At 33.5% G+C, this 27,750-nt stretch overlaps 5 protein-coding genes across 10 annotated transcripts; 2 read left to right on the forward strand and 3 right to left on the reverse strand.

Annotated features, from left to right (window-relative positions):
* The first annotated feature begins 122 nt into the window (after positions 1-122).
* Positions 123-7,216, forward strand: Nup160 (nuclear pore complex protein Nup160). Its single transcript, XM_029323242.2, has 14 exons — positions 123-351; positions 801-1,114; positions 1,196-1,313; positions 1,432-1,961; positions 2,051-2,857; positions 2,933-3,363; positions 3,467-3,688; positions 3,796-4,478; positions 4,558-4,908; positions 4,987-5,169; positions 5,270-5,436; positions 5,503-5,733; positions 5,814-5,917; positions 6,548-7,216. Exons 1-13 carry the CDS (start codon positions 267-269, stop codon positions 5,913-5,915), a joined length of 4,224 nt encoding a protein of 1,407 aa, XP_029179075.2. The 5' UTR covers positions 123-266; the 3' UTR covers positions 5,916-5,917; positions 6,548-7,216.
* LOC114946635 (uncharacterized) lies at positions 5,916-8,166 on the reverse strand. 2 transcript variants are annotated; one of them, XM_085489799.1, is made up of 4 exons: positions 7,543-8,166; positions 6,467-6,646; positions 6,286-6,374; positions 5,916-6,176 (listed from the first exon to the last, which is right to left on the reverse strand). In XM_085489799.1, the coding sequence occupies exons 2-4, from the start codon at positions 6,615-6,617 to the stop codon at positions 6,063-6,065; spliced, it is 354 nt and encodes a 117-aa protein (XP_085345925.1). In that variant the 5' UTR covers positions 6,618-6,646; positions 7,543-8,166; the 3' UTR covers positions 5,916-6,062. The 2 variants fall into 2 exon arrangements, with proteins under 2 accessions (XP_085345925.1, XP_029179077.1); XM_029323244.2 differs by having other exon boundaries at positions 6,467-6,604; positions 7,543-8,164.
* LOC114946632 (calcineurin-binding protein cabin-1) lies at positions 7,698-22,380 on the forward strand. Its single transcript, XM_029323241.2, has 19 exons — positions 7,698-8,339; positions 8,741-10,302; positions 10,385-10,546; positions 10,624-10,812; positions 10,875-11,015; positions 11,092-11,272; positions 11,341-11,465; positions 11,563-11,755; positions 11,836-11,989; positions 12,073-12,220; positions 12,321-13,088; positions 13,171-13,546; positions 13,620-14,498; positions 14,598-14,874; positions 14,996-15,249; positions 17,048-17,211; positions 17,412-17,682; positions 18,754-18,879; positions 18,966-22,380. Exons 1-19 carry the CDS (start codon positions 8,256-8,258, stop codon positions 20,841-20,843), a joined length of 7,932 nt encoding a protein of 2,643 aa, XP_029179074.1. The 5' UTR covers positions 7,698-8,255; the 3' UTR covers positions 20,844-22,380.
* On the reverse strand, positions 15,273-20,864 carry LOC114946634 (uncharacterized). 2 transcript variants are annotated; one of them, XM_029323243.2, is made up of 7 exons: positions 18,747-20,864; positions 17,423-17,562; positions 16,841-16,927; positions 16,445-16,649; positions 16,053-16,224; positions 15,758-15,996; positions 15,273-15,671 (listed from the first exon to the last, which is right to left on the reverse strand). In XM_029323243.2, exons 3-7 carry the CDS (start codon positions 16,903-16,905, stop codon positions 15,372-15,374), a joined length of 981 nt encoding a protein of 326 aa, XP_029179076.2. In that variant the 5' UTR covers positions 16,906-16,927; positions 17,423-17,562; positions 18,747-20,864; the 3' UTR covers positions 15,273-15,371. The 2 variants fall into 2 exon arrangements, with proteins under 2 accessions (XP_029179076.2, XP_085345924.1); XM_085489798.1 differs by lacking the exons at positions 17,423-17,562; positions 18,747-20,864 and having other exon boundaries at positions 16,445-16,614; positions 16,841-16,904.
* On the reverse strand, positions 22,102-25,635 carry LOC114946569 (regucalcin). Of its 4 annotated transcripts, none has more exons than XM_029323124.2 (6): positions 25,507-25,635; positions 23,450-23,607; positions 23,141-23,347; positions 22,848-23,060; positions 22,552-22,664; positions 22,102-22,471 (listed from the first exon to the last, which is right to left on the reverse strand). In XM_029323124.2, exons 1-6 carry the CDS (start codon positions 25,572-25,574, stop codon positions 22,229-22,231), a joined length of 1,002 nt encoding a protein of 333 aa, XP_029178957.1. In that variant the 5' UTR covers positions 25,575-25,635; the 3' UTR covers positions 22,102-22,228. The 4 variants fall into 4 exon arrangements, with proteins under 4 accessions (XP_029178957.1, XP_029178959.1, XP_029178960.1 ...); XM_029323126.2 differs by lacking the exon at positions 25,507-25,635 and adding an exon at positions 24,741-24,869; XM_029323127.2 differs by lacking the exon at positions 25,507-25,635 and adding an exon at positions 24,041-24,350.
* Positions 25,636-27,750: the final 2,115 nt, after the last annotated feature.

Here is a 27,750-nt window from a genome sequence, read left to right on the forward strand (position 1 = left end):
ATTCGATATAGAGTTCGAGAGCTCGATACATCTTGATGATCGATATCTCGAGTAGCCATGATTTTTTTTTAAAACTTCGATACTTGCACACACACACTGCCATTTATACACAGATATATATATACACACACACATACTTGCGTAGAGCACGAGACAAGCGCCAAAAATCGTTCGATAGCCACTCGAATTTCCGGCGGTTTTCTGTGATGTAAAGTGACAAACCGCTGTAATATTCGCCGCATTATCTCGTTGAAAGTTATTGGAACATGGTGGAGTTTTCGCTGGGATATCGCGAGGTCGTGCCGGATCAAACTCTGCCGGAGAAATGGAAGGAAATCACCCTGAACACGGGTGAGCGAGTCCTAACCTCCACGTGACGGCCCGGCAAACCGAAATTTCTCTCGCATTGTAACTTAAGGACGCTTTGAAAAGCTATTCACGATGATGCACAACTAATAAAGTATTGTGCTCGTGGAATAAAGGATTGCGCGACATTTGCGAGTCGCGTTCTTTTGCATCACTTACCTAACCTCTATCTACCTGTTACTCTCCGAATTTTTGATAAAAATTAAACGCCAAACCTGACTGATGCTATAAGATATTGTGCATTAAATACACGTGATATCACAACATTTCGACAAAATTTGAGATAAATATATAATATAAATTATATGTAAATAATAAAATAAAATATATGTATAATCGTATAATAATGCATATGATAAATATTAAATATAATAATATTAAAATAGTGTAATTATAAAAAAAAGATAGTCATGGTCTTATTTTTTTTTTTACAGGCGGAAGCCAAAGTACATTGCAGGATATAAAAGTACCGGAAAGAGCAGGTGGCTACTCATACAAAGACTCATCCAAATATTTCACTCGTAACCGTTTTATTTACTGGCGTATTTGTCACGATGTACTTGAACTGATTGAACATAGTCTTGACATCAATCTCGTCGACTGTCGAGTGAGATACAAATTTACAGACACCCCAATTTTGGATGGAATTTCTATTCATGAGACAATTAACTCTGTTGTTATCCTGATTGTCACTGTTTCCAGTGTTCACAAACTTACCTTTTCTCACCCAGATAAAATTCACAAGCAAGTAAGTATGCACGAATATTTTTATTTTCTATTGTTTATTATTTTATCAATAACAATTTATTTATTTATTTTTTTTTTTAAGGAAAATTTACTTGGTACATATACAGATCTCAGTGTACAGTCAATATTTAATGAAGCTTCTGCACAAAATGCCAGAGATCCTCATACATTTCATATTATTTCCAATGCTGGAACTACAAGTAAGTGTGCTGTAAATATGATGTAATATATTTTTAGCATGATAAATTTATTTTTACATATTGTCACTGCATTATATGCATATTGGGCGTTCATTAAATCGTTTTATTTCATTCATAGATTCTCCGGTACCTCATGCAGCAGCATCGTGGCTTACATTGCCACAAGAAGAAGCACTGTTTGCTCTTGCTTACAGCTCAGCTACTATATTACTCTTGAGGCTCGACTCACTCACAGGTCTTGTACACACCAGCGAACTGAAACAAGATTCGATAATGCCCAAGTTCTTGAGCGGTATAGCTACAGCGTTTAGAGGTCGCAATACCGAGGCTCACGTTGCCATGTCCCTTGTTATACACAGTTATGGTAGTGACACATACTTGTTTGCGTTATGTCGAGATGGTAACGTACGTATGTGGTCTTGTAATAAGACGCAGTGTGTAACCGTAACGGACGCGGCAATCGAAAATCGCATTGTGTCTCAAAGTGCGCAAGGTCATGTTTTAAGGAAAGCATTGGGCAGCGATAATGAGTTGTATTTCGGAACGTTTTTGAAATTCAGCAGTGGATGTGAATTCAGTATTCTGAAGCCTGTGCAAGATAACGGCGTATTCAAGTTTGTTAGATTATGTACGTTATACGCGCCGGATGTGAGTACCTTCATCGATATATTTTTCAGTTATGTATTTTGCTATGTAAGAGATGAAGTAACTAATTTATATTATTCCTATATATATAGCAACACCTGGTAGATTTTGCATTTACACCAACCAGGTTGTGGGCAGTGTGGAGAACGGCAGATATGGATGCCATGGCGGTTACACATGCACAATTATCGCTGAATGGCATGCAACGCATTAATTCCGAATGGGAGAGCACAATTTTGGAACAAGCACGCGACAGAGATTACATTGTAACCGATCCTGGAACGGATCCGAGGCAAGCGTACATAAATTATATTTTTCATCCTGGACAATTCTCGTTGGTGGACATCACGAAAGCGCTGAGCATCTATAGAAGATCCAACGTAATAGCAGAAATGACTCTCTCACCAGCTGTTTTGAAGGAGAGAGTGTGTATGGCGGTCGAGGCCGAAATACAGGCGGAAGTGATGGATTATGTGATTATGGACGAGGATTATCTCGAGATCACTAACCGATGCTGGTCGAAATTTTACTCGTGCGTCGTTCAATATCACGCTAATGGCACTCGTCCCGTAGGTCTACTGCTCTTACCGAGCGCTTACGGCATCGTCTTATTGAAAAAATCATCTTTATCGCTTCTGAGACCCATGGAAGCTTTAGAACATCTGGTGTTTTGCAACGAGAAGTCCTACACATCCCGTTTCAAAACAACGCCCGTTCTATCGCAAGATGAAGACACATGTCAGGATTTAATCACGTTAATGTCCGCGTTAGTCATGTTGGGAGACCAATTGCCCGAGGAGACTAAAACAGAAATTGAGAGAGAATTGTATCATCTGAGAAGTCCAGATATTTTAATCGATGATCTACTGTCAAAGTTAATGATGGAACCCGACGATCCGGTGAGTATTTTATAATTAGCTTTTACTCTAGCTTCAGCTTTACAAGAATGAAAATCACTTGCTTGTTATCAACAGCTATCTGATTTCGATTTCCAATCGGAACTCTATCACAAACTAAGTAACGTCAAGGATATATCGGGCGCCATGGCCATGTTGCTGGACGCATTAACATACGATCTTGGACAACCGAGTAAGCTGCAATTCGAGAACGATCACGATGCTTCGAAAGTCTTGTTGAACGTCAGTCATCTCTTTGGTAGCCAGTTGGGCATTTCCGCGGTGACGGAAACTGTAACGCAAATAGCGCTCTTGAGATTCTCCGTCTGCAGAGATTTATTGATCTTACAGCAGTTCATACTACTGCGTCCCGAAATATTTGACTCGAGCTCCTTGCATACCGTGAAATCATCCTTGGCACCGAGAACCGTTGTACTTACTCAAGCTTACTATGTCGTCACGTGGATATGCGAGTCTACGGCAACGTATACTCCTTCGCAATCCTTACTGTAAGTTTTATCGCTTAGATAATGTAAAGTTATATGTACATGTGCTCACAGATATATTTTTAAACGTCGACAAAAATGTAAGAGATTTATGAAATATTTCCAGCGAATCCAGTTCGCAGCGTCTTTCAATGTTGAAGCTCGCTGATCCGCGAATCAACGTCGGACAGAGGCAGCATCGATCCTTGTCGCTCTTAGAACTGTTTATTCATAGCAGCGGTGGGAAACACGCTCATATTTTGATGGCCCAGGCGAATATGGATCCGACGACTCTAATACCCTGGCATTATAGTATGCTGACGCATGTAACGCTTATCGCGCAACTGATGTATCCTTTCAAATAAGTCGTTATTGAGTTTTAATCTATTGTGTCAAGTCCCACATGGGATATAAGATTTATCCTCGTTTCTTTATATTTCTTTAAATCGAAATTAGATGGCCGATATCTGGAAATTTCATCTTTCCCGAATGGTTGCTCTCGAGTTGTCAATTTCTACTTGTTCAAGAATATGTAAGACTTCTGAACACGTGGTGCGAGTGGAATAGCGCCTCGAGGAAGTTTATCCTAGCCGTAGCATTACTAGAAATGGGAGAAGTGCAGAAGGCGTGCGATAATTTTCTTCGTGCATCCAATGGAATTTTATCGGACGTATTTCTAGTGGACGCCTTACTCAACTCTAATGTAACATCAAGAAACAAGGATCTGGTCCACTATTATCTGAAAGTTATTAAACTGTTTGAGGAACACACCGCGTCTGATTGTATCATAGAGATTGCAGAGACAGCTATAGCGAGTGCCGACGCGGACGATCCGAATTTGCCGACGCTCCATTCAATAATATTTGCACAACACCTGAGTCTAGGACATCACGCAGAAGCTTATCATTGCCTGAATGCGAATCCGGACGCTGCACGTAGAGTGGACTGTTTACGACAACTTGTCGTAACGTTATTCGAGAAAAAATTGTTAATAGACCTAATTTCTTTCCCCTATGTCGACATGTACGAAGACCTTGAAAGAATAGTAGAGGGCAGAGCCAGAAGCGTCGACCTTATGGAAAATAATTATTATAACTTTCTATACAGTTTTCACGTCAATAAACAAAACATGCGGAAAGGTAAGATTTTTGTATAATATGGAATGTTTTTAACAGAACACGAGACTTATATATGTATATTCTTACTATTTTTTTATAGCGGCGTCTGTAATGTACGAACAAGCTATGCGTTTAAGTCAGGAACCTCATTCCGCGCCGATTATAGCGAAGCAAGCGCAATGTTTACTGGCGTGTATTAACGCCTTGCATCATGTAAGCGAAAAATATAGATGGATCGTAAGACCTGTCGATCAGAATCTCTCCGGCGAGTTAAACTTATCGGGCACGCAAAAGAAGAGAAATATAGATGGAAAAGAAGTGTTGCATTACAAGATAAAGAAGCAAGTCGAAGTCCTCGATTTGGATGATATCAAGAAGGAGTATTATATAGTAGACGCGAGATTGAAAATATCAAAAGTCAATTCGGAGATGCACATAGTCGCACATACTGGTAAGCATCTCTTAATTTATCTTTCTACGAAAAAAATGCAAGAATCGAGATTATTTTTGTAAATATCTCTATTTACAGAACCATCTGAATTGATTATCACTTTATGTAGTACTGGTTTGTACACAACTGCACTACATTTGTGCGATGAATTTAAAATTAGTAAAGCCTCCGTACTCGAAAGTTTGACTTCTCAATGTATCAAATTAAGTCAACGTGAGGATCCAAATGCCTGGGATTGGCTAATACAAAATGATATATTTGGTAAGTGTTAATTATTAATTAATTTTCGTACTATTATTGCGCGCAGAATTATGTGTAATTTTTCCTATAAAAACGCTATATAATTAATATTCTTTTTTAGATATAGGAATATCCAATACAACTATCGCAAATACCGCTTGGAGATTGTTGGAATACTTTACATTGAAGCATGAAAAAGATAACATTAGTGAATTACACAAAGCTGTTGCACGCAAGTTATTGCAAGATGGAGCGTTTCTACCACAATGGTTATTGATATCATATAAAGTCAGTAATACAAAAATTGTTTTAATTTTTCTTTATCCAGAAAATATAATCGTATAAATATTGCAGAAGCGCAATGCTTCGGAACTTCTTCGTCTCATGCTGAATACCGGCCGATTAGTTGAAGCAAGCGAGTTAGCTGTAGATTATATTAACGCAGCATTAGGTAGTGGAAAGGAACATTTTGGTTTTAAGACACCATTGGTATCTACAGCACCACCAACCTGGTTACCGCTTAATACCATCGAAGTATTGTTAAATGAATTAGAATACTTAAATAAAGACTTCACTTATATAGAGGTAAATTTATTTTTGAAGTTATATGTATACTAATATATGTTAATAATTCAATTTAATACATGTTGCAATTTATGTTTTAGAGCTACACTAGATTAAATTCAACACTGGAGAAATATTTAGAAACAGCAGAACGAGTTTCAGAAGATATGATTGAATTAAGAATGATGAGCAAACACTCCTAGTAGTAAGTAGAATCTATTTATTCAATGTATACAATTGATACAAAATTCATTAATATTTGATCAGTTCTGTACTCTCATAGTTTAATGTATATAATTAGAGAAAGATTTATTCTATATAACAGTCGGTAATTATTTGGCTTAAACATATTAAGTATAAATTGGCTCATGATTAAGCGATACCACAACTGTCACTATGATAATGATGGCAAGGATTGCAGCAACAATTGCAGCTACTGTATGTGGACATCTTTTGAACAATACCTATAATTATTATTTAAAATTTCAATTTCGATCATACATTCGATAAAGAGAGAGTGAGAATTTCATATCTTAATATTAGATTAAATAAATTCGTGCATGGAGATATTACCATAAGCAAAACGACTACACCAAGAATAAAAATCGATCCAATCGGTAAAAAGAAAGATGCAGTCCAATAATGTCTTGACATTTCAGGATCTATAAAATAATATTGCTTTGAATTAATTCTAAAGACATAAATCAAACATTCTACTATATTTTCATATATACAATAAAAAAAAAAGACCCACCTATACGCCAGTTTTGATGGAATCTATTATAGACAGGAAATGGAAACTTTGTTATAATACTTTTGTTTCTTTCAATTACAGAATTGGACATATTTTGTGTATCTATCGTTTGCAAACCATCACTCCTCAACTGGTCTCCTGCGATGTACATATTATCAATTTATGTTATTAATACAACGACTGAAACAGAGTATCAAAAATTGTCGTTTGTAGTTTTTGAAATTAGTTATAATTTTGTATATCCGTTAAACGTGAATTTTCCACTACGTGATAAGGGAATTTGTTTGTATAATGATTTAAAGTGCCAAGAAATGAACTACAATACATTTTACTTTACAAAGCTTGTTAGAATACAGTTTATGGTAAGGATGCTTTGTTGATTGTCAGGTGTTTTTGTTAATATTTTAAATTATTGTTGAATATATGTATTACTTTAATATTTATTATGATTCTATATATCTCAGAGATTTTTTTGTGGTGAAATTAAGTATCACTGTCAGGTTTTTCTAGTTGATGCTGCAACCTTACCTTGTCTGTAATCTAACAATATTTATAACATACTGTCATGAAAGACTGTTACTGATTCTTCTTATTTTCAATAGTATTATATACATAATATTATACACATAATAATAAATTCTTCCATTTTTACATTAAACTCAATGAAATAAACAATTTGATTGTTTATTGATTGTTGAGAACAATAATGTAACTACATACATGTTTATATATAAACTACTAATGTTTTTACTCATGATTTTTATTTATAAAAATCCTATCGTACACTAATTATATGTGGAAGATTAGGATTATTATAAGACTAAAATAGAACACACAGAATTTATATACATATATATACAAACTTTGAAAAAATTGTATATAAACATATTATATACAAAGAATTAGAGACACGAAAACAGAAAACACATGCTTTGTATTTTAAACTTTTTTGACACAATAACGATTATGTATTATGATTTAATCAAAACACGAAGAAAAATATCAATGTGTGTGAGAAGCGTAATACACTATATATAATTTATAATTAAGGATTCTACAAATACAGAGGTACTCACTTAAAGACAGGGACATCCTTGCTAACGCGTAATGACTGCGTTATCGTTGCTTACGAAATACCATTGTACGTATCCTATTTACACTGGTCATTAAACTAAATAAGGATTGAATTAATCAACATGCACTCGCGACGATCGTGCAGTAGAGCGCAGTAACTTTTGTTCGCGTTTAATTAATATGCATCGTCCGAGCGAGACAAAAGTAAAAGATAAACAAGTTTAAAGTTCAATCGCATCAAAGTGCAGAGATACACTTGCAATTGCGGATTATTTGACGTTTGTTCCCCTCCCCACATCAGAAGTTTTTCGATTTGCATATATGTAAATATATTTTTTCTGTTTTAGAGTCGCACTTGAGAAAAAAAAACAGCTGTTTTGATATTTTAGCTTCGCGGAGGAAGAAAAAAGTGCCGAAAGTGTACAAATGATGGTCCCCTAATTATGCTATAATCTCGAAGGAGCTAATATGCTCTGTATAAATATATCGAGACACATTAAAACTCATAAAAAAATACAAAGCAATCGCCATTTGATCGAATCATCTCCAGTCGGCAGATGCTGCAGAGACGATCTGTCATCTGTCATCTGAAATGCGCATTCGCCGCGATATGGCGGCGTGTTAAAAAAACCGGCGGCTGTGCTGTGGCTTTGTTGACGTTTTTGGATGTAAGCGAGAAGATTGTTGATACCGTGCGAGAAGCTTTCAGGAGAGAATGATTAAAATATCGGCGCTTAACGAAGAGTCGAGTGAAGAGAGCGAGGAGGAGGATGTACCCACGATCACGAAGGAGGCACAAGTATGAGAAGCATTTACTGTTTATTCTCGTATAACCTCCAAGTGTCGAAATTGCATCTGCATTTGCTGCGTTTTAACGTTATTGCTATATATGACATGGACAGAAGATTCTCATTTCTGCGACACGTCTCTCTCTCTTTCTACGCGTGATTTATTTATTCATTCTGACTGATTAATATTTAAAGAGCCACAAATTAATTGACAATCGAGTGTCTGGAAGAGTACATCTGTCTCTCATATTTAGCGCACGTGATTCGGATTTTCAATCTTTCGATGGACTGTTTTTATATCTATGTAGATTTAGAATTAACGACAGCATTGAATTAAATTAAAATTCAAGAAGGAAAGTTACCTGATGCATATATTAAAACATGTATTAATTAATTAATTGATTTCTTGTAGGAACAAATAGCGTTAACTGAATACAACAAAGCCTTGGAATTGTTGAAGAAGGATAAACAGGAAGAGGCACTAGTTATTTTTAGGGATCTTTTGGATACTGAATTGCTGGATGAAGTGGAGAAACCTGAAGTGCCAGATGGAAGGTCGAGACCAATGTTGTCCTTGAAATATTCCTGCTTCAAGAATATCGGTGCCATTCAAGCGGCTTGTGGGAATTACAAGGATGCTGTAGATAATTATTGGGAAGCTGCAAATCTGGATGGTTCTGACGTGACACTGTGGTACAGGATTGGTACATTAGCTATGAAGATTTCTAATTTAGAATTAGCTTGTTCGTCCTTTAAACAGGGCTTAAAGTGCAATTCCAATCACTGGCCATGCTTGGATAATTTAATAACTGTCTTATATGCCGTTCCTGATTACATGAACTGTCTACTGTATATTTCCGTGGCGTTGGAAATGGATCCTAATTATGTAAAGGGTCTGGCATTTCGCGATAGAATATTTAAAGACATTCCATGTATGGAAGAATGTTATAAATTTTATAACAGTGACTGGCAATTAGATCCACCTTTGTATACTGAATATGATCATTTATTGGGTGACAAGTTATTAGCAGAAGCGAGAGAGGTCTCTGCAAAATGGGCAGAGGTTTGTAAAGCAGAATTTATGCCAAAACCTTTGCCAGAATTGACTTTGAGAATGCCTTTAATAAACTGCACATGGTTGGCTCTTGGAGAAAGTTTACTAGACATGCACAGGTACATTGCTGAAAGTGATTTAAACTTTGTCAGTAGAATTGTATTATCAGTTAGAAAAGCCGATGACAAGGTTGCAGCAGTGAATAAGGAATGTGAGATTGAAGAGATTAACAGTATGGAAGTAGATCAGCAAAATGTAAATGATTCAACTCCGAATGCAGAAAATGATGTCGGCAAATCTGTCAAGACCGAGACGGAATATTGCGAGATATCGGACGACAATCAGGCTTTCAATACAGCCTCGGATACTGCGATGGAAGTTGAAACGGAAGACGACAAGAAATCTGGTTCGACCGACGTACAAATAATCGAGGATGAAGATCCACTGAGAATGTCCGACACAGACGGTTTGCAATGTGAAGAACAAAGCGAGACGAAAAACCTGGATTCGGAGGAACAGATGCATTCCGAAACAGACGTGAATATCGACAAATTAGAGAGCGATAAAGTCACAGACGATATTTACAGTACGGATAATGGAGCACCAAATGAGAAATCCAGCGACAAAGAAAGCGATAAATCAAGTGACGATAAGATTTCTGAGAAGGGTGCTGAGAAAACGAGCGACGCGATACGTAAAACAGACGATAAAGCTCACTCCGAGAAAACTGAGGGAAAGGAAGAGGGACAGAAGGTGAAGAAAAGACGCAGAAGCGCACTGTGCTTTCTGCAACAATGGGCCTGGAGCTGCAGCACCATGAGACGATCCGCGAGAGTCAGAGGTTCAAACAGACGAGAAGCAGAGAGGGACGATGTTCAATTGGAGGAGACACTTAGAAGATTGTTCCCTAGTACTTTATTGTATGTATAAATCAAGTAATTAAATATTGTGTTTTAGAGATGTAAATCCCCTATACATATGAGATATAATTTCTTTTTACAGACCCGATACAGTAAGATTGACTAAGGATGATGCTACTAAAAATCCCGACGATTCTATGGACACAATGGATATGTACCAGTTATTTGCCAATCAGGAGAATAATGCTAATATGGAAATTCTCAAGAGCTCAGAAAGTTCTAAATGTCCTAGCCCTGACACAAGGTGATGGTTTATAATTTAATTCTTTGTGTAGTAATATAATAGAAAATGTGTTGTTAATCTGGTTTTATGTTGGACAGTCAACAACAAAAATACTTTGGAACAGATGCAGAAACTGCTGATGTGGACGCTTTTATAAATCAGCATAGCAGTAAAAGTAATTTAATGATAATTATCGCAAAATTTACAGAATTTCTGTGTACCAAGTGGAATCAGATGTGGCCAAAAGGAATGTCAGATATTTATCTACAGGCATATATCTTTATGAGGTAAATGTGCATATTATTTTTGTATGTACAGATAAAAATCTAAATTATCCAATTTTATTTAGGCAACATATTCCACATTTGTCACCATTTGATGATGTCGATGATAAGATTCTAAAACTGGATACTGAAATGACACTTTTATTTGGGGAGCTTCATACAGATAGGTGGCTGGATAATAAACCAGATACTTTGCCAAATCCAACGTAAATCTCTAATCTCATCTTTACAAGCTTCACAATATTTGTAAAAAGCTTTTTGTGTATAAAATTATTATTGCAGATTGGATAAACTTGGTACTGGAATGCCAGCAGAGGAATTAGGACATATAATATTTACAAGTGTCAGGCAAGATATCGTAAATGATGAAAATTTATACATCTTACTGAGAATTTTATGGCTTAAAGCTAGCATTTTTCTGTGTCAAGGTGATATAGACATAGTCATAGGGACGCTACAGCTGGTAAGAAACTTTTGTTCAATGTCGAAAAATTAATATATTATTATAAGCTATAAAATGTCAATTTTTAGTTGTTGAACCGTCTACAAGATATGGAAAGTAAAAGCCTGAGTCCATGTATTAAACTTTTAAATTGTAAAAATAATTCTCAAATCAGTGCCAAACTCGTAAAGAGAAAACTTACATCAATTCAGAGGTATATTTTCAATCTTAATATTTTCTAATTTATATTACTTATTGCCAAGATATTGATTATATTAGAATATATTAGATATTATAATTTATAATTTTAGGGGTCAAAAATTGGGTGAAATTCAACATTTGTACGACGAAAAGAAATATGCAGAACTGTCTTATATATTGCAAGATACTTTTAAATTTGCCAAACAAAGACACAAATTGATGGTAACCAATGAAAATATCGTTGACAGAGTTCGACAATTAACTATGTTACTTGACAGCTTGTGGCAGCTTCAACAGTATGAGGTAACACTTGTTACTGATGTTAATAACAAATATCATACATGTATAAAAAAAGTGCTAAATTTTTGGTAAAATGTCTTTAGGAATGTTACGTCTGGGCAGAAGCTTGTCTCAATGAATCATGGCAAAATTACTTGAATTCATCTGACGAAGCTGAACAAAAGAAGTGGACAAATTCTGTTGTAATGGCACTTGAAAAACTGGAAGCTTGCACGATCGAAGTTAGTGTATTCATTGGTAAGATTACATCACAAAGTATATTAAGAAACTCTTGCAATATACTATTTTATGATTTTTGTTTATATTTATCGTATTTTCAGTAAAATATCTGCCGGAGTCTCGTCTGTCGAGATTGGTGCAAAATTTAGTTCACATTGTCTGTCATCAATTGGATGTACCAGAGAATGCTGTTGAAATGCCTTTGGAGACCGTTCTACCTTGGATTCTGTTACATTATATTCTTCAATAGTACGTTTGTTAAATAATTTGTTAATTAAATAAATACGCGCGCGCGTGTATATACATATATATTGTTATATATTGCAATGTGAAATTTTTCTGTTAACAGCGAAGAAGATAAGGAAAGAGCAAAAGTGGAGTCTCCTTATAAAAATAAATTGCATAGCTCTAATCATTCCGAATCGGATGACGAGGATGATGGCATCCCACCGTCTATCATGATTCTGTTCACCGCCCACGAATTTATCGGCAGACACTCTTGGTGTTGCTTCAACGAGGCGAAACTCTTATTTTTCATCATGAATCTGATTATACCACAGCTTGAAACTCCCCTGTATGCTTCTATAAAGAGCAAACTCACGAAATATCTAGAACAGATATTTTTCTGTCTGTATGGGCATCCGAACAGGGTCAACAAGATACGTCCAAAGTATCTACAGGATCACATGGTGCCGCAAATGGAATTAACCTGGGAAGGAGCACAGTTGCTGTTCGATTTTTACAAGCCGAAACAGCTACCCAATTTTCAATCCCCCCGTCTTCTTTCAATTAGCACGGATACAGAAATCTTGTTTAAGAGAATAATCAGATTAGTTCCGCGTGAAAGCGATCCGAATCAAATAGTAGACGAGATGACAGCGTACATAATCGGTGCACGAGACAAAATGCCGAGCGTGATGAAGCCGCTACCGCACGCGATATCCACAATTTACTACTTACTGGGTGACTTTTATTTCAAGAATAACAAATGGGAGCATGCTTGCCGATATTATTTATTAGATCTGTGTCTGTATCCAAGAGGATTAAATTCGTGGGCAGGTCTAGCTATGGCGACAGGCAGTATAATAGAGAATTGGTTGAACAGTTATAGACCTATGTAAGTATCTTTTTATTTTTTTTTAATTTTAAGTCTTTGCATTATTTACATGTACTATACGTATGTTTTCTATCATTTTTAGAGGAAAAGATAAGTTTCTCAATAAGGCAAAAATGGCACAGTCGAGTTACCAACATGCTATCGAGCTTGCACCTGGTCATTCTGTTATTTGGACAGAGTATGGAAATTTTGTTTACATAGTTCATTCATTTTGCTCGCGATTGCTTAAGCAAGAGACCGATACATTGAGCATGGAGAGATTCGAAATTTTGGAAACTAGAAAGGAGGAAATGCTGGAGATAGCAGATCAGTGCTTTGAATCTGCCAATCGAATATGTCAAGCCATCGAAGAACCGTCTATACAGCACGACGAGAGATGGCTTTATAAATATATGCTCGGTAAAGTCGCAGAGAAGAAAAATCTAGATCCTCCCACATTCTTGGAGCATTACGCAAAGGTCAGTTATCTTGTCTACTATATGCTATTTCTTTTTTCATTAATATAATTTTGACATCAAGAACTAATTTCAGGCTAGTGAATTATTATATGAGAATAATGCTCAATATCCGCGCAGAATAAGTCACAAAAGTCCGCAAAATTTATCTATAGAAGCGTTAGAAGTTCATTACCGCATTCATGCGAGTATATTGAAATATTTGGAGCAACACGAAGGTAAACCATTGAAAAAATCATTGGGTCAGTTATTTAATTGGCACCTTAAAAATTGCTCCGAAGGACCGTTTATGAAATATCAATCTAAACTTAACGAAAAGAAGAGGGAGGAGAATGCTGATGTTGAGAAAACTACTTCAAAAGAAGGCGATGCTGCAGTGGATGCAGATAAAAACGTAGTTACGATATGTCAACGCTCAAATAGCATTGAAGAGATAGAAATTATAGATAGATCGAACAAGATCTCCGATGTTAAGACAGAAATAGGAAAGTCCGAAAGCCGCAAAAGACTTCCTGAACAGTCACATGACAACACGAAAAAAATAAAATTAAGTAATGTTTCACATTTACAATTGATGCAAGACGTCGTAGCTTTAATAGACGATTTAATTACCAAAGTTTGCGATATGGTATCGCGAAAGGAGAAAACGAGCGACGATGTAATGATTGTTTCTAGTGATGAAAGTAACGAACCAAAATTGCAAAAGAAAAAGTTAGAAAACAAGAGTGTTGATAAAACAAAATCGCAGACAAAAACAGAAGAGATTAAGAAAATTTCAGTGAATATGTTGACAGTTGATCCTGAACGAAAGACTGATAATGTACAGGATTTAATGGATGCTCTTATGAAACAGGCAATGGAAATTAGCCAGGAAACCCAACAATCTTCCGCTGATGACGAGGACACTAGAAGATTCGATGGCAAATGGTTGCAAAACGAAGATTTGCAATCCTCTGTACGTATTTAACTGATCTTAGTATGTTTCTTTTTTTCATATGCTAATTTGTGCTTAAAATAAATTGATATAAACATTGCAATTATTCTGATTTGGCAGGGAAAAGATAATAAAGACAAGGTAGAAGAAAAAAGGAAAACACAGACCAATGCAAATGAAGAAATGACTTTGAGCAGAAGAGGTTCTCAGGAAAGCACTACGACTACGCAAACTACAACTACAACTACGGAAACAAATAATTCAAGCTCCAGTAGTAGCGAAGAATCTAGCAGTAGCGATGATAGTTCTGACAGTGATAGCTCTAGTGATAGCGACACTGAATCTATCGACAGCGATGCAGAAAAAAAGAAGAAAGATTCTGCTAATGTAGATAACGGTAAATTATATAAGTTATATTGCTCTTTATTGTTGTTTATTGTTGCATTCTATCATATAACTTATGTAATATTTTATTAAAGTGCAAAAAAAAGGATTTCTATACATATTTTAATTTCTAGAAGAACATATGCCGGAAGAAGAGGTAGCGACATTAATTGCGTATTGTCTAGCTGGTTTGGAACAGTGTATATTGAGATTCGCCGAGCATCACAAGTCCTTTTATAGACTTGCACATTTTTTCTTTAATAATAAAAAGGCGAAGGATATAGCGAAATGCAAGGATCTTTTGTTAAAGGCATACAATTGTCAATTCTATCCTGGACAAACCTTTCAAGGACTTTTTGCTGAAAGAAGAAGTACCAACTTTTTTAATGTAAGTGTATGTTATTAATAGTATGCATTATAAAAGATATTTTTAATAATATATGAATAGTACAAAATTAAAAATTCATTTAGCATAATAATAATTTTACAATTTAGATCAATTAAGATCTATTAAGAAAGATATTCCAATAGAAGATTTTCAAATGCAGTTATGTTAACATTTTTTATAATTTCTACATTGGATACTGCATTGGGTACTTCCACAACTGAACCTCTCGCATCACCAGCAATTACTGCTCTTAAGTTAGTTTTATAACATTCTGTTATTATTTTCGGTTGTAGCGCACTTGCCATAGCAATCCCATCTGCTAATTCCCACATTTCAGTTTTTGCCAAAGCTATTCTTTCAGCTTGTTGCAAAAAGCTTGCGATAGAAGCATCCAGATTATTATAAATGTTTCTATATTTCTCCTGTATATCAATAATATTTTATTATTCATAAATTAATTTTATTATTAATTCATGTATATGAAATATTGTGAAAATTACGATATTACTTTTGAAATAAGATTAGCGCGTACTGTGTCTCCCGGAAGTATAATACTAGGTTTATTGGTATTATTCAATGCAATCCAATTGCTTTCCGGATCTTGTATAAAATTAAATTCAATCTCATTACTGTCGACGGTCGATCCCATTATAACATGTTGCTTTACTAAATGCAGGAAATTAGGTTCCAAGGCGATTGCAGTAGCAATTGTTGTGAGAGGTCCAAGAGTAACTATACTTATTTCACCTAAAAAATTAACGAATTGAATATTTATTTTAAATTATATATATGTATATAAATACCTGGATATTGTTTGACTAATTCTACAAGAAATACAGAAGCGTGTTTTGATCTGTTAATCTTTGCAGTTATAGTTTCGGTAAAATTAAAATCTCCAAATCCATCCTTGCCAAAGTAATCAGTAGGTTCATACGTATTTATTAATGGTTTTTGGGCACCACTATACACGGGTATCTGACAAATTTCAGAGAGAAATAATTATTATAATATAGTATTATTGATGAAATAATAAATATAAATAATTTAAAGATAAAACTATATAGATAAATAATATGATTGTTATAATATCATATATTATAATAATCATTAACAAACTGTACGAAATCTTTGAATTTTTTAAATTATAAAAGTTTGAACAAAATATGTGAAGAACATTCAATTGTCATATACTTACGTCGCTTCTATTGGCAATTGTTAAAATTTTTAATACATTCTGTTCCACGTTTTTCAAGTATGTGTTACCATATGTACAAGTTATAGCTAGGATTTCGATGTCGTTTGTTTTGGCCTCGTACATGAGAGCCAGCATTATTGCTAGAGCATCATCTCCTCCAGCATCTGTATCTATTATCATCCTTTTAGGTGTAGTATTACAGTACCTTCAATCATTTTCAAAAAATTATTCTTTCGTTATATGCTTGAGATTACTCTCTAATGCATATTTTAAAATTACTTTTCTAGGCAAATTAGATATATAACTTTTTATATTTGTAAAAAAGTGAAAAATTTTAATATGGGGCTATTTTTTTATAATATTTAATAGATTATGATAATAATTGTTAATTATTACCTAGTGAGACTGAGTACTAGATATAATAGTATCATAATTACAGATATGCTATGAACTAGAGCCATTTTCCTCGATTCTTCAGATAATCTGTAATTGTAATATATGAATATAATATGCAAAATTATTAATGCAAACATTCCTATTTTTATATCATCAATAATGTGATGTATAATTGATGTGTACGTTCTAATATTGTGTGACTTCTAGGGAGTATGGCATATACCAATCAATGAAATTGACAGACCCGGAAGCTTCGCATCACACATGTCGAAATGCGTGACGTTACTCATGCAGGTATTAAAGGAAAGCAACGATAGTCGAATGTTGATGCAGTTGTGCATACAGCTCGGAAAAATTCCAGATTCAGACAAGTAAGATTTAAATAAATTAATTAAAAAAAGACTATAACAAGGAAAAGTGTTCTCCTTTGATTTGAATGAGCTTTAGATATCTTACACTAGTATATAAGTACCATTTATTCTTTTAACACGAGAAAATGATTAAAATTTTCTCGTGCATAAAGAATAAATAATAAAAAATCTGATAAAAAATTAAATCTTTTTTTCTTTAGAAAATACTTACGTGATTCCGAGAGAGAACAATTATCCCGACAAGCTTTGACTCTTTGTCAACAATCACTCAGAAGTAGAATTCAGACAATGGGTTCGGCAAGCACGATCGACAGCGTTCACCTTATTAGAACAGACGCCAGAACGCAAGTTCTGCTTGACGTGTATGAAACATATCAACTTGTGCAAAAACACCTTCAGGGTAAAGAGTCGACTATACAAGCGTTCGCGACATTATTGACGGACACTTACAAAATGTACATAGGGAATAAAGTAAGTATATATATGAAACTATATTATGGAAATTAATTATATTCGTGTGATTACACTTTGAATACATTTTTTAAATAAGCCAACTTATATACATTTCTTTCGTCTTATCTCTTATCGGATCTCTTCTTTCTTATCAGATAATCTTCTTTATAGTACACGTATGTATAGTTATATATAATTATACACAAGTGTGTTGTATAATTATACACAATTATGCACAATTTTATATAATTATGAGATAATATTTTCTTAATTATTAATGACAATCATTAGTAAATAGGAGTTGTGGAAATAATCGACCAAACTAGCAAGTAATAATCGTTTAACAAATTTCATGACGTTTCGACCATATGGTTGTGGTCCTTATCAAGTGAGACAAAGTAAATTTAATAATTAACTCATACATCAATTATCAATAGCAATTTTTGTGAGAAATATGCAAATCAAAATTAAATTGAAAATGTGAAACGGCCACAACAAAGGATCGTCAGATTCTGACATGTGGCCGTCTAACATTTTCAATTTTAATTTTGACTTGTATATTTCTCACGAAAATTGCTATTAATAATTGCTGTATGATGAGTTAATTATTACTAAATTTACTTTGTCTCACTTGAAAAGGACCACAACCATATGGTCGAAACGTCGTGAAATTTAGTAAACGATTATTACTTGCTAATTTGGTCGATTATTTCCACAACTCTGAGATAATATTTGTTTATCTGCTGGCAGAAACGAACAAATATTATCTATTAAGAACTGCGAAGACTAAATTAGACCTGTAAAAACAAAAAATATTGTATATGTATATTCGAATGTTTTTTTATATCAGTAAAATCTTATTTCGCAATATTCGTGTAAAAATAAAACAACTATTTTTTTTATATGGAAAAAATGTTTTTTAATTTTTTTATAAAATATTACTTTGCGTTATTAAAAATTTTTTTTTTCAAAAATCGAGAAATCTATTCGTTAAAAATTGTTATTTATTTTACTCAGATTATCTTTTTAAAATCAAACAATTGCGATAATTTCAAATGCCAATATAATTATTTTTATATTACCTTTTAGAATCTGGAGGGAAATGTCCTGGAAATCGCAATCAAATGTTGTCAACGGCAGATACAGGCGAACAAAATTGCATCGATTAACAGCAATAGCTGTCATGTGCAATCACAAGCCACTTCTACTATTCCGGTAAATATACTTCTTTACTGTTGCTATTATTGTACATATAATGGTTCTATTCATATTTTATCGACAATGATACTCTTATCTCACAGGCACCCACGCCGCAGATGCCAGTAAACTCGACATCATCGCAGATCTTGCAGAATCGCAAACCACATAGAAACCTAACGACCACTGGACGTCCGAGGGGACGTCCACCTAATGCTAACAAATACTTGCAGCATGCTATGCAGCAGAGCGGCAACGTGATGAATCAATTCGGTTCCAAGAGTAACTTTGCGAATTTCATGAGTGCGTCCGGGCCGAATCGTTCCATGATAAATCCTTACTTCATGAATCCTCTAGTCGACCCGAATATGCTATCGGCTATACTGGCCAGTGGACTAGGCGGCAATATGATGGATCCTTTATCAGCTATGAGCTACTTGAATCAAGTAGGAAGCTATCAGGATATATTAAGGCAGTATCAGAACAATCTATCGTCGTTAACCAATCTTGCCAGTGGTTTAAACAACCCAGGTACTACAATAACCGCTGGCATTAGCAATGTCTCGACCATGAGTACATCCAGCAATGTCAATACTTCGAGTAATATCAGTAATTTAGGTAATTTGAAAGGATCTTTAGACTCTATGACAGTGCAGCAATTGTTAAGCTTGAGCAATTCTACGGCGTCAACGTCGCGACCCATGTACCATCAAACGACAGCTAAAACCAGCACAACTATGTCAATGACAAAGGATCGACCTAACATATCTATAACGCCGGTGAGCCAGCAGCAGCAACAACCACAACAACAACAGCCACTGCAGCCTCATCATAAGGCGAAACCTACCAGCAAGCAGCCGAGCTTACAAACTGATACAGCCGCGGCATTGCATCCCGTCCACATTCCGAAATCGCTTCAGATATCGCCGACAAAACCGGTATTACATACAGCAAACGCGACGGCGGCAGCGCAGGTGTCCCTGCTCAAACCATCCATCATTCAACAGGTGAAAAGCAGCTCGCCAAAGCAGATAAGTGCGCCGCAGATACGCGTTTCGAAATCGTTGACCGAGCCACAGCCCGCACATAACAACGCATCGCTATCACATTCGCCTTTGAAGAACAACAGCAACAGCAGCAGTACTAGTGTTGTGACGACGAATCCGCAGATCGCCCACGCGTCCATGAGTGCACCTGTAATTATGAAACAACAGCAAACGCATCCCGTGCAAAACTTACCTATAAATGTGTCGCGATCTGGCACGTCGTTGCAGCACAAACTGTTATCGAAGAAGAATTGTCAGCGACCTTACTCCAATGTTCAAGCGAGTGTACAGAGCATGCATTCCAACGTGAAGAAGACGACGAAGACGGCGATGACGAAAACTGCCACGGTGATGCCCGTATCGATGCCCGGTAACTTTCCAAATATATTGAATCCGATATCATCAGGAAATCCCACAGCGATGTCACAATCGCCCTTTATACCGCCGGAATTGAGCGGCATCTCGGTGAGTCCTGTCGTCACTCCGCAATCCAGCAGTATCAAGCCTGTCGCGAGCGTCAAGTATCATGGCTATAAGAAATCGTCTGTAACCGGCAACAAGTTGGCGAAGCCGCTGCCGCCGGTGACGATGGACGTGCCGTCAAGCTCGCTACCAAGCTCCTCGGCTTCGTTTCCTCAGGGTGGCACCGTCGAGGCGCTCTCGATGCTGTCACAATTGCAGCAGCATTCGCATCTAGAGATAATACCCCAGCAAAAAGCGCCGCAGTTAAAGCCCAGTCTGGACTACTCGAAAAATCTTTCATCCTTAAGTGTAGTGCCGCAAAAGGTGACCTCGGAAACGTCTAGGCCGTCGACGACCGCTGATTGTATGCCTGTGTACGATATACCGAGGGGAAAACCTGCTAATATTTCCAATAAGAAAACGCAGGACAAACTCGTAAACGATAGCGTCGAAATAATAACACTGGACGATTAAGAATTCGTGACGGAGGCTCATCTTACGCAATGATGTAAATTTTTTTTTCCTCAAAGAAAACGTAAGTAGTCATTGAGCCGAGACACTGATTGCTAACTTGTTGCATTGGAGAATGAAGCAAATCATTATTTACACAACAGTAAGAACATTACAAGAGAAATAATACTTTTATAAAATAGTTTTGCGTGATAATAGGTTCGTTAGTCTTTTTTGTTCGTATGTTATGTGTTTCGTATATGAAAATCTTGAGCAATTAAGTTAAATTATATATAATGAATTATTTATGTAAAATTGTTTAAAAACGTCCAATGCAGTGAGTTGATGTGGCTAATTTATATAATAAACCATTTTTTAGCTTTATTATATTATATAAAGTAATAGATATATTATATTATATAAAATCGTAGCTATTATAAAGTTATATATATATATGTGTATATATATATACATATATACACGCACACACATATAGGTATATGTGCTACAAGAGTATTTCTTATTTTGTATATATATAAATTTTATACTTCTTTACCGCGAAAAGAATAATTCTATTGGCTGCGATACAAAGATAATATTTGACTTATTTATTTTGCATTTTTAGTAATCATTCATTTGCCTATTTTTTTAAATTAAAACTATAAAAAATTCTAAATAAATATGTATTAAAACATATAATTTTTGTTTCTATAATAATTTTACAATGTTCAAAGAAGTAAACTTCATTTCATTTACAATTTTATTGATATATCAAACTTGTAGAAACAATTTGAAAGACTTTATGTTATTACAAAGTTTTAATTATATATAGACATTTCGTTTAAATAATGAAAAATGACATTTCAATTGCTTTATATATTTATTTAATTAATTTGTGTATATCATAATAGATTATCAACAAAAATAACATATTATCTTTTCAATAATTCTACTAGAGCATTTTTGCATAAAGAGCATTATTTTTCTACCACATACATTTGATAACAATAGTACTTTCTTCTACTTATAGATCAATCGAATGCAATTAGCTTCAGTGAAGCTAAATGTTTTCTAAAGTTTGTAACTCCCTTCTTGTATTAAAGGAACATTTGAAATTAATTATTATCGATTTTATTTTACAGTGTTTGTTAACTTTTTAAATAAGAAATCATATTTTATATTCTAGGATTATTATGATAAGACAATAATTTTCAATAATTAATAATTATATACTTTGAAGAAGACTCGTTATATCATTTTTTTTTAAATAAAAAGATAAAAATTTATTTTTTACAGAAGCAGTAATTTAACGTTTTTATTTAGTATACAGAATATTTAAAAATACATGCAAGTGTATAAATCTTTATGAGAAGCAAAACATATCTTCACACATCTGTCTTTTCCTCATCTCATTGTTTTGTATTCATTATAAACGAATTTGCAAGAGTTCCACGAACTCCTAAACCCTTCACTGCAAATACAGCGCCAGCATGAGGAGTCTGCTTTCTCTGATGTGCAGTTAAACCATAGCCTGAAGTAGTCACATATAGAATATCAAGATGCGGACCACCAAAAGCAACACTGGTTATATTTTCAGCAGGAATCTTAATTTTTCTCAACAATTCTTGTGTTTTCGGATTTACATGGATGACCTAGATAAAATATTTTCACAATTACTAATATAGTTTTCAATGAATATTTCATGTACTATTAAAGTATTATATATACTTACATGATGTCCTCCAAACAGTGCTATCCAAAGATTACCATTTGTATCTATGGTCATTCCATCAGGTATTCCTTTCATATTAATCTTATTTAGATCAAATACAATCCTCTTATTAGCTACAAATATATAAACATACATGGTTCTTAAAATTTCTTTCTTATTGAATATATATATAAGATATATATAATTTCATGCTTTAATCTTTTTCATAATTATATTTCAATTTTGAGCTACATATGATTTATACTAGCACTTTTTATAATATAATTTTAAATGGAAAGTGTTACAAAGTCTCTTACATATTGTGCCATTAATGGGATCATAATCGTATGCTGCAATCTTATGCGTAGGTGAATCAATGTAATAGAAAGTATTGTCTTGGATATTCCATGCTAATCCATTACTTATTGAAACAGGACTTATTTCCGTTATAGGTTTTAATGTATCATTAATGCGATATAATGATCCCAGGTCAGGAGCTACCTGTCCATTAACTTCATTCCCCATAGTACCTATTGAAAATGTAGTTGATATATAAATTTTTATTGCATTGAAAAGAAATAAATTTCTATTCATAATACTTTCAATTTACCAATCCAGAATCTTCCAGATGAATCTACTTTTCCATCATTGACTCTTGTATCATTATCAGATTCTATAGAAGTTAATACTTCAAATGGTGCTTTCTCTTCATTCGTATCTCCATCCCAGGTGACAAGAATAAGATCTGTTCCAGAACCTGCTACGAGTTTGTCATACGAATCCTCCACAGGTACAACAACTCCAACAGGCCCATGTTCTGAAGATAATTTTAAAAGGTAATAGTATTAATCTGATGCTATAAATACAATTGAATTATGTAATAACAATACTTGCACAAAAAGAAAAAAAGTGGTTTTACCTATATAGGCACTAGTTACAACACCTGTCGCAGTATCTAATCTACGTATGTATTGATTATATATATCAACAAAGTATAACTTTTGGGTTCGATGGTTCCAATGAGGACCTTCAGAGAGGCCATAGGGTTCGGTCACTTTCTGTACTTTATGAGCTTCTCTATAAATAAATAATATGTCACACATTGTACATTACGTAAAGCTTAAAAATTGTTTGCAACTTAAACAAATGCATTTATACTTTATTGATGTAATATTTTCCACATTCATTATTTCATTTTTTTCTCTTTTAGCTTTCATATAATTAGCAATTTAATTATGTAATATCATCACAGAGCATATAATATAATATATATTATATTTATAAAATAAATAAAATAAGTAAGACTTATATTTTTTCTAACTACATTTATATATTTCGCATTTAAAGGCAATATACGTATAAAAAAAAAAGAAAAAACTAAGTGAAAACAAAAAGAATAATAAATCTATTTCGTGCTGCATGCACTTTTTGCACTTTTGTACACTTTTATTCCCTTTTTTGTTGCAGAAAAAAGATGTTGGAAAGCGCGCAGATTTGTTAAATTTATTACGTCATTGTGTCAGTTGCGATTTGCGAGAAATCGATTTTGAAAAGAATCGAAAAATCAAATCACTCGGCGCGAAGAAGCGCGAAGAAGCGCGATTAGATGCGGACAAACGAGTGCTCGGGACGAACAGCTGATGATTTATTTTGACTCGCTCCGAGTTCTTGAACAAAGTGAAACTTATATCCGTGATAACTTGGGTACTGCGCAACAGAAGACGGACACGACTATTTAAATGAACGCTGCATGATAAAGCCGCGCGATGATATAAAAAGCAGATACTGTTTTCAACTCGATAGGTTATCGATTATTGCTTCGCGTTACATGTTACATTTCAAAACTTCGTAAAAATCAATTTATAGATAACTATATATACAGTACATCGTATGTACATGCGTATATCACAACACATTTCGAAATATTTAAAAATTGTGAGAAATTTGTAATGCGGAATATTTTCAAAAAATGAAAATTTTTTAGGAAAATAAATAAAAAAATATCGCGTTAAAAATTGCATTAAAAATTATATATAAATATTTATTACACATAATAATTATACGTGTTTTATAATGTAATAATTTAAATTCTGTTTTCTTTTAGAGATAATATATTATATGTTATTTCTATATTACACGATATTTAAAAGATATAAAATACTCTTTTTTTATTATTATGCAGATACAAACTATTTTAAGATATTTCTTACAATAATAGTGGTAGTGACATTAAAAATGTTAAATATATATATTGTATTAACATTTTTAATAGAATTTTAGATATATAAATTAAATGCTTTATCTTTGTTACAGATAGAAGAAATAGAAGATATGGAAGAGAAACTGCACGAAGAAAAAGATTATCCTATATATATATTCTACGCTTCCTCTATTTTTTCTTTCTTTATCAGGTAAAAACAAAGTTCGTAAAAAATTTTACAAGTAAGTGTCAATCGTGGAAAATCACGAGTTTCAACAAGGTTAATCTGATATCAAAGTGTAATGATTTACGATAAACGCACTTATTATAATTCCATTCTGTCTCTATCGGTTAAAAAACAATAAATGGAGAACAGTTAAATTTTAATTATTTTTTAGTTATCTTATCATGACTGAATATATTTTTATTTATAGTTAAGTAAATATACAGTCTAGTAAATATGATTATTATATAAACGTACTACAATTTATACTTTGATGAGGCAATTCTTTCTTTAATTTGTTAATTTTTCACAAGTATAATTTATATCTAAATCATTTTTTAATTTTCCTATACATCTATTCACACAGACATAAACGCCTGTATCATTCTAGCATTTAATCGAAAAATCTAAATAATATTAGCTTGTATAAATTGCTTTTGCGGTTAGATAAAATATAACTCGCGGTGTGTATGTCTTTATTTTTATTTTTATTTTTTTATTAAAAATGCACGCACGATACATCAATTTATAGAAATCCTGTCCTTTCACTTACCCACTACAAACGAGAATGACGAGAACGCACGTCAAGGACACATATTCCAAGCAAATTGCTTTTCTCATGACGTTTTCTATATATCGTTGTACTCTGTCTAACTCGATAGTAATTCTTTCAGAATAGATCGAAAACTTAAAACGCACCGGCTTATATATATACGGACTTTCCTACCTTCACCGATTCGGTCGAAACCTGCGAGGGGAATTTCGCGACAGACACATTTCGGAGTTAATGTTAATATAGATAGTATCGATTGACATAATACATTATTTCACCTCATCTTTCTGACAATCAATTCGCGAAATTAAATTGCACGCGTCGAGTAATTTAATAGCGCATAAAAATGTGGGACAGCTTTTAACGTGATCGATATTACTTACGATAATAATCTTTCTCCAGAAAAAGTTACGATAATCGACTATGGTGATTTATCGTACAGCAAAGATATATAATCTTCTGTCGTTATATAATTGCAGGAAGCAAAAATACTTATATGTGTGTTGCTCTGTATATAGATTAATATATAATTTGAACACGCACGTGTTTTTCACCATTTTCATATTTATAAATTGCTTTTGTGTAGCAAATCTTAACAAACTAAAATATGTCTGAACGCGTTAGTTAAGCATCATTGAATAAAATGAAATATTGTTTAAATTTACATGCACTATATTCACTTATAAATATTTACGTAGACTAGTATTAGATGCTCTCTCAAAAGATTTTTTCAATTACATATTTTGCAATTCTATATAAAATACATATTTGATATTGTAAAAGACATCTCTCGCTCTGTAAAATCTAGAAAAAAATAAGTAAATCAAGGACAAAAACCAAATTTTGATGAAATTAATTATTGTTTTTACGCGCGATCTGTAAAGAATTATATAAAATATTTAACATTGATATCAAAACAGTTACAATAATTAATTATACAATTATAATCATACTCATGAATATAAAATCGTTTGATTATACAAATGCACAAACATTCAATCGTGTATACATATATGCATTCGTGTAGATAAATGGAAGTAAGATAATGAAAATGATAAATTAATTTATTGCCGTAAGTCGTTTGTTACATTGACGTGTTTATTTGCATAAAATATAAGGCCTTGACCGATATATTCAATGATGCGAGAACTAGGAAGAACAGTAAATTACATCATTTTCACTACACAGTATTCTAATAAAAAATTTTATTATATAAACAATTATTCTTTATATGTATTTATGATATTTATGTTTCACAAATAAGATTGCGATATATTGTAGACGTAAATTTTCCGAAAACATTAAAATATTTAAAATATTTCTTAGTTTATTAGTTGTTATTTTATTTTGATATTTCTAAGAATACAGAATAGGAAAACAATTCAATAATGCAGAGATATTTTGATTCATGATGATAATGACATAATCGTAATAACACTTTTAGCAATTATATAATTGCGTACTGGCAGTAAACCTATTTTTAAATAGCTTCACATAGTAACAATAAATTGCTTTGTCGTATTATGAAGCATCCTTATATAAACGAAATTTACTACACACACTTTAAACAAACCAATAATAGATAAATATATTTACAAATTAAGAGAATAAAAAAATTTAATATATATAGAATAAATGTTTTATACATTAAAGAAAATTGAGATTTCTGTACGTAAAATTTATTTATCAGAATTTCTCATGTATATATGTAATTCGTTTTAATATTTAAGATCGTCTTGAAAGTGGTCTTAAAGCTTTCATTCATTAGTCAATGAAATGATTGTATAGTATCTTAAAATAATCTTAAAAATATAAACAGAATATATGAATAGTCTTTTATTCACAAGCGTAGCTTTATCTAAATGAAATTTAATTTGACGTTAAACAGGTTCGTAGAATATTTATTCCAACGCCTTTAGGTGCTTTTTCATATGCAGCATGCTGCAGCAGCAAATCAGTCACGTGATCAAAATTTATTAGAGCATATTTCTTTGTTCTCTTATTATTTCGAGATTAAAATTACGATTTTTGCTTTTATATTCTCACAATAATCTATTTTATTCTTAAAATCTATTATTTAACTAATATAAGAATAACAATAATTAGAATCAACTAGTTGCGTGTTCTTTTGCTTTGTTGCCTTTGCTGTTCGTTCAATTAAACTTCACCAATAGCAACAAACTGCTGCGGCAGTATGCTGCACATGAAATGATACCCTTTCGCTATGCAATCCGTTATACATCG

The sequence above is a fragment of the Nylanderia fulva genome, unplaced genomic scaffold, assembly GCF_048542155.1.
Source record: "Nylanderia fulva isolate GAGA-0341 unplaced genomic scaffold, ASM4854215v1 Scaffold9, whole genome shotgun sequence".
Lineage (NCBI taxonomy): Eukaryota > Metazoa > Arthropoda > Insecta > Hymenoptera > Formicidae > Nylanderia > Nylanderia fulva.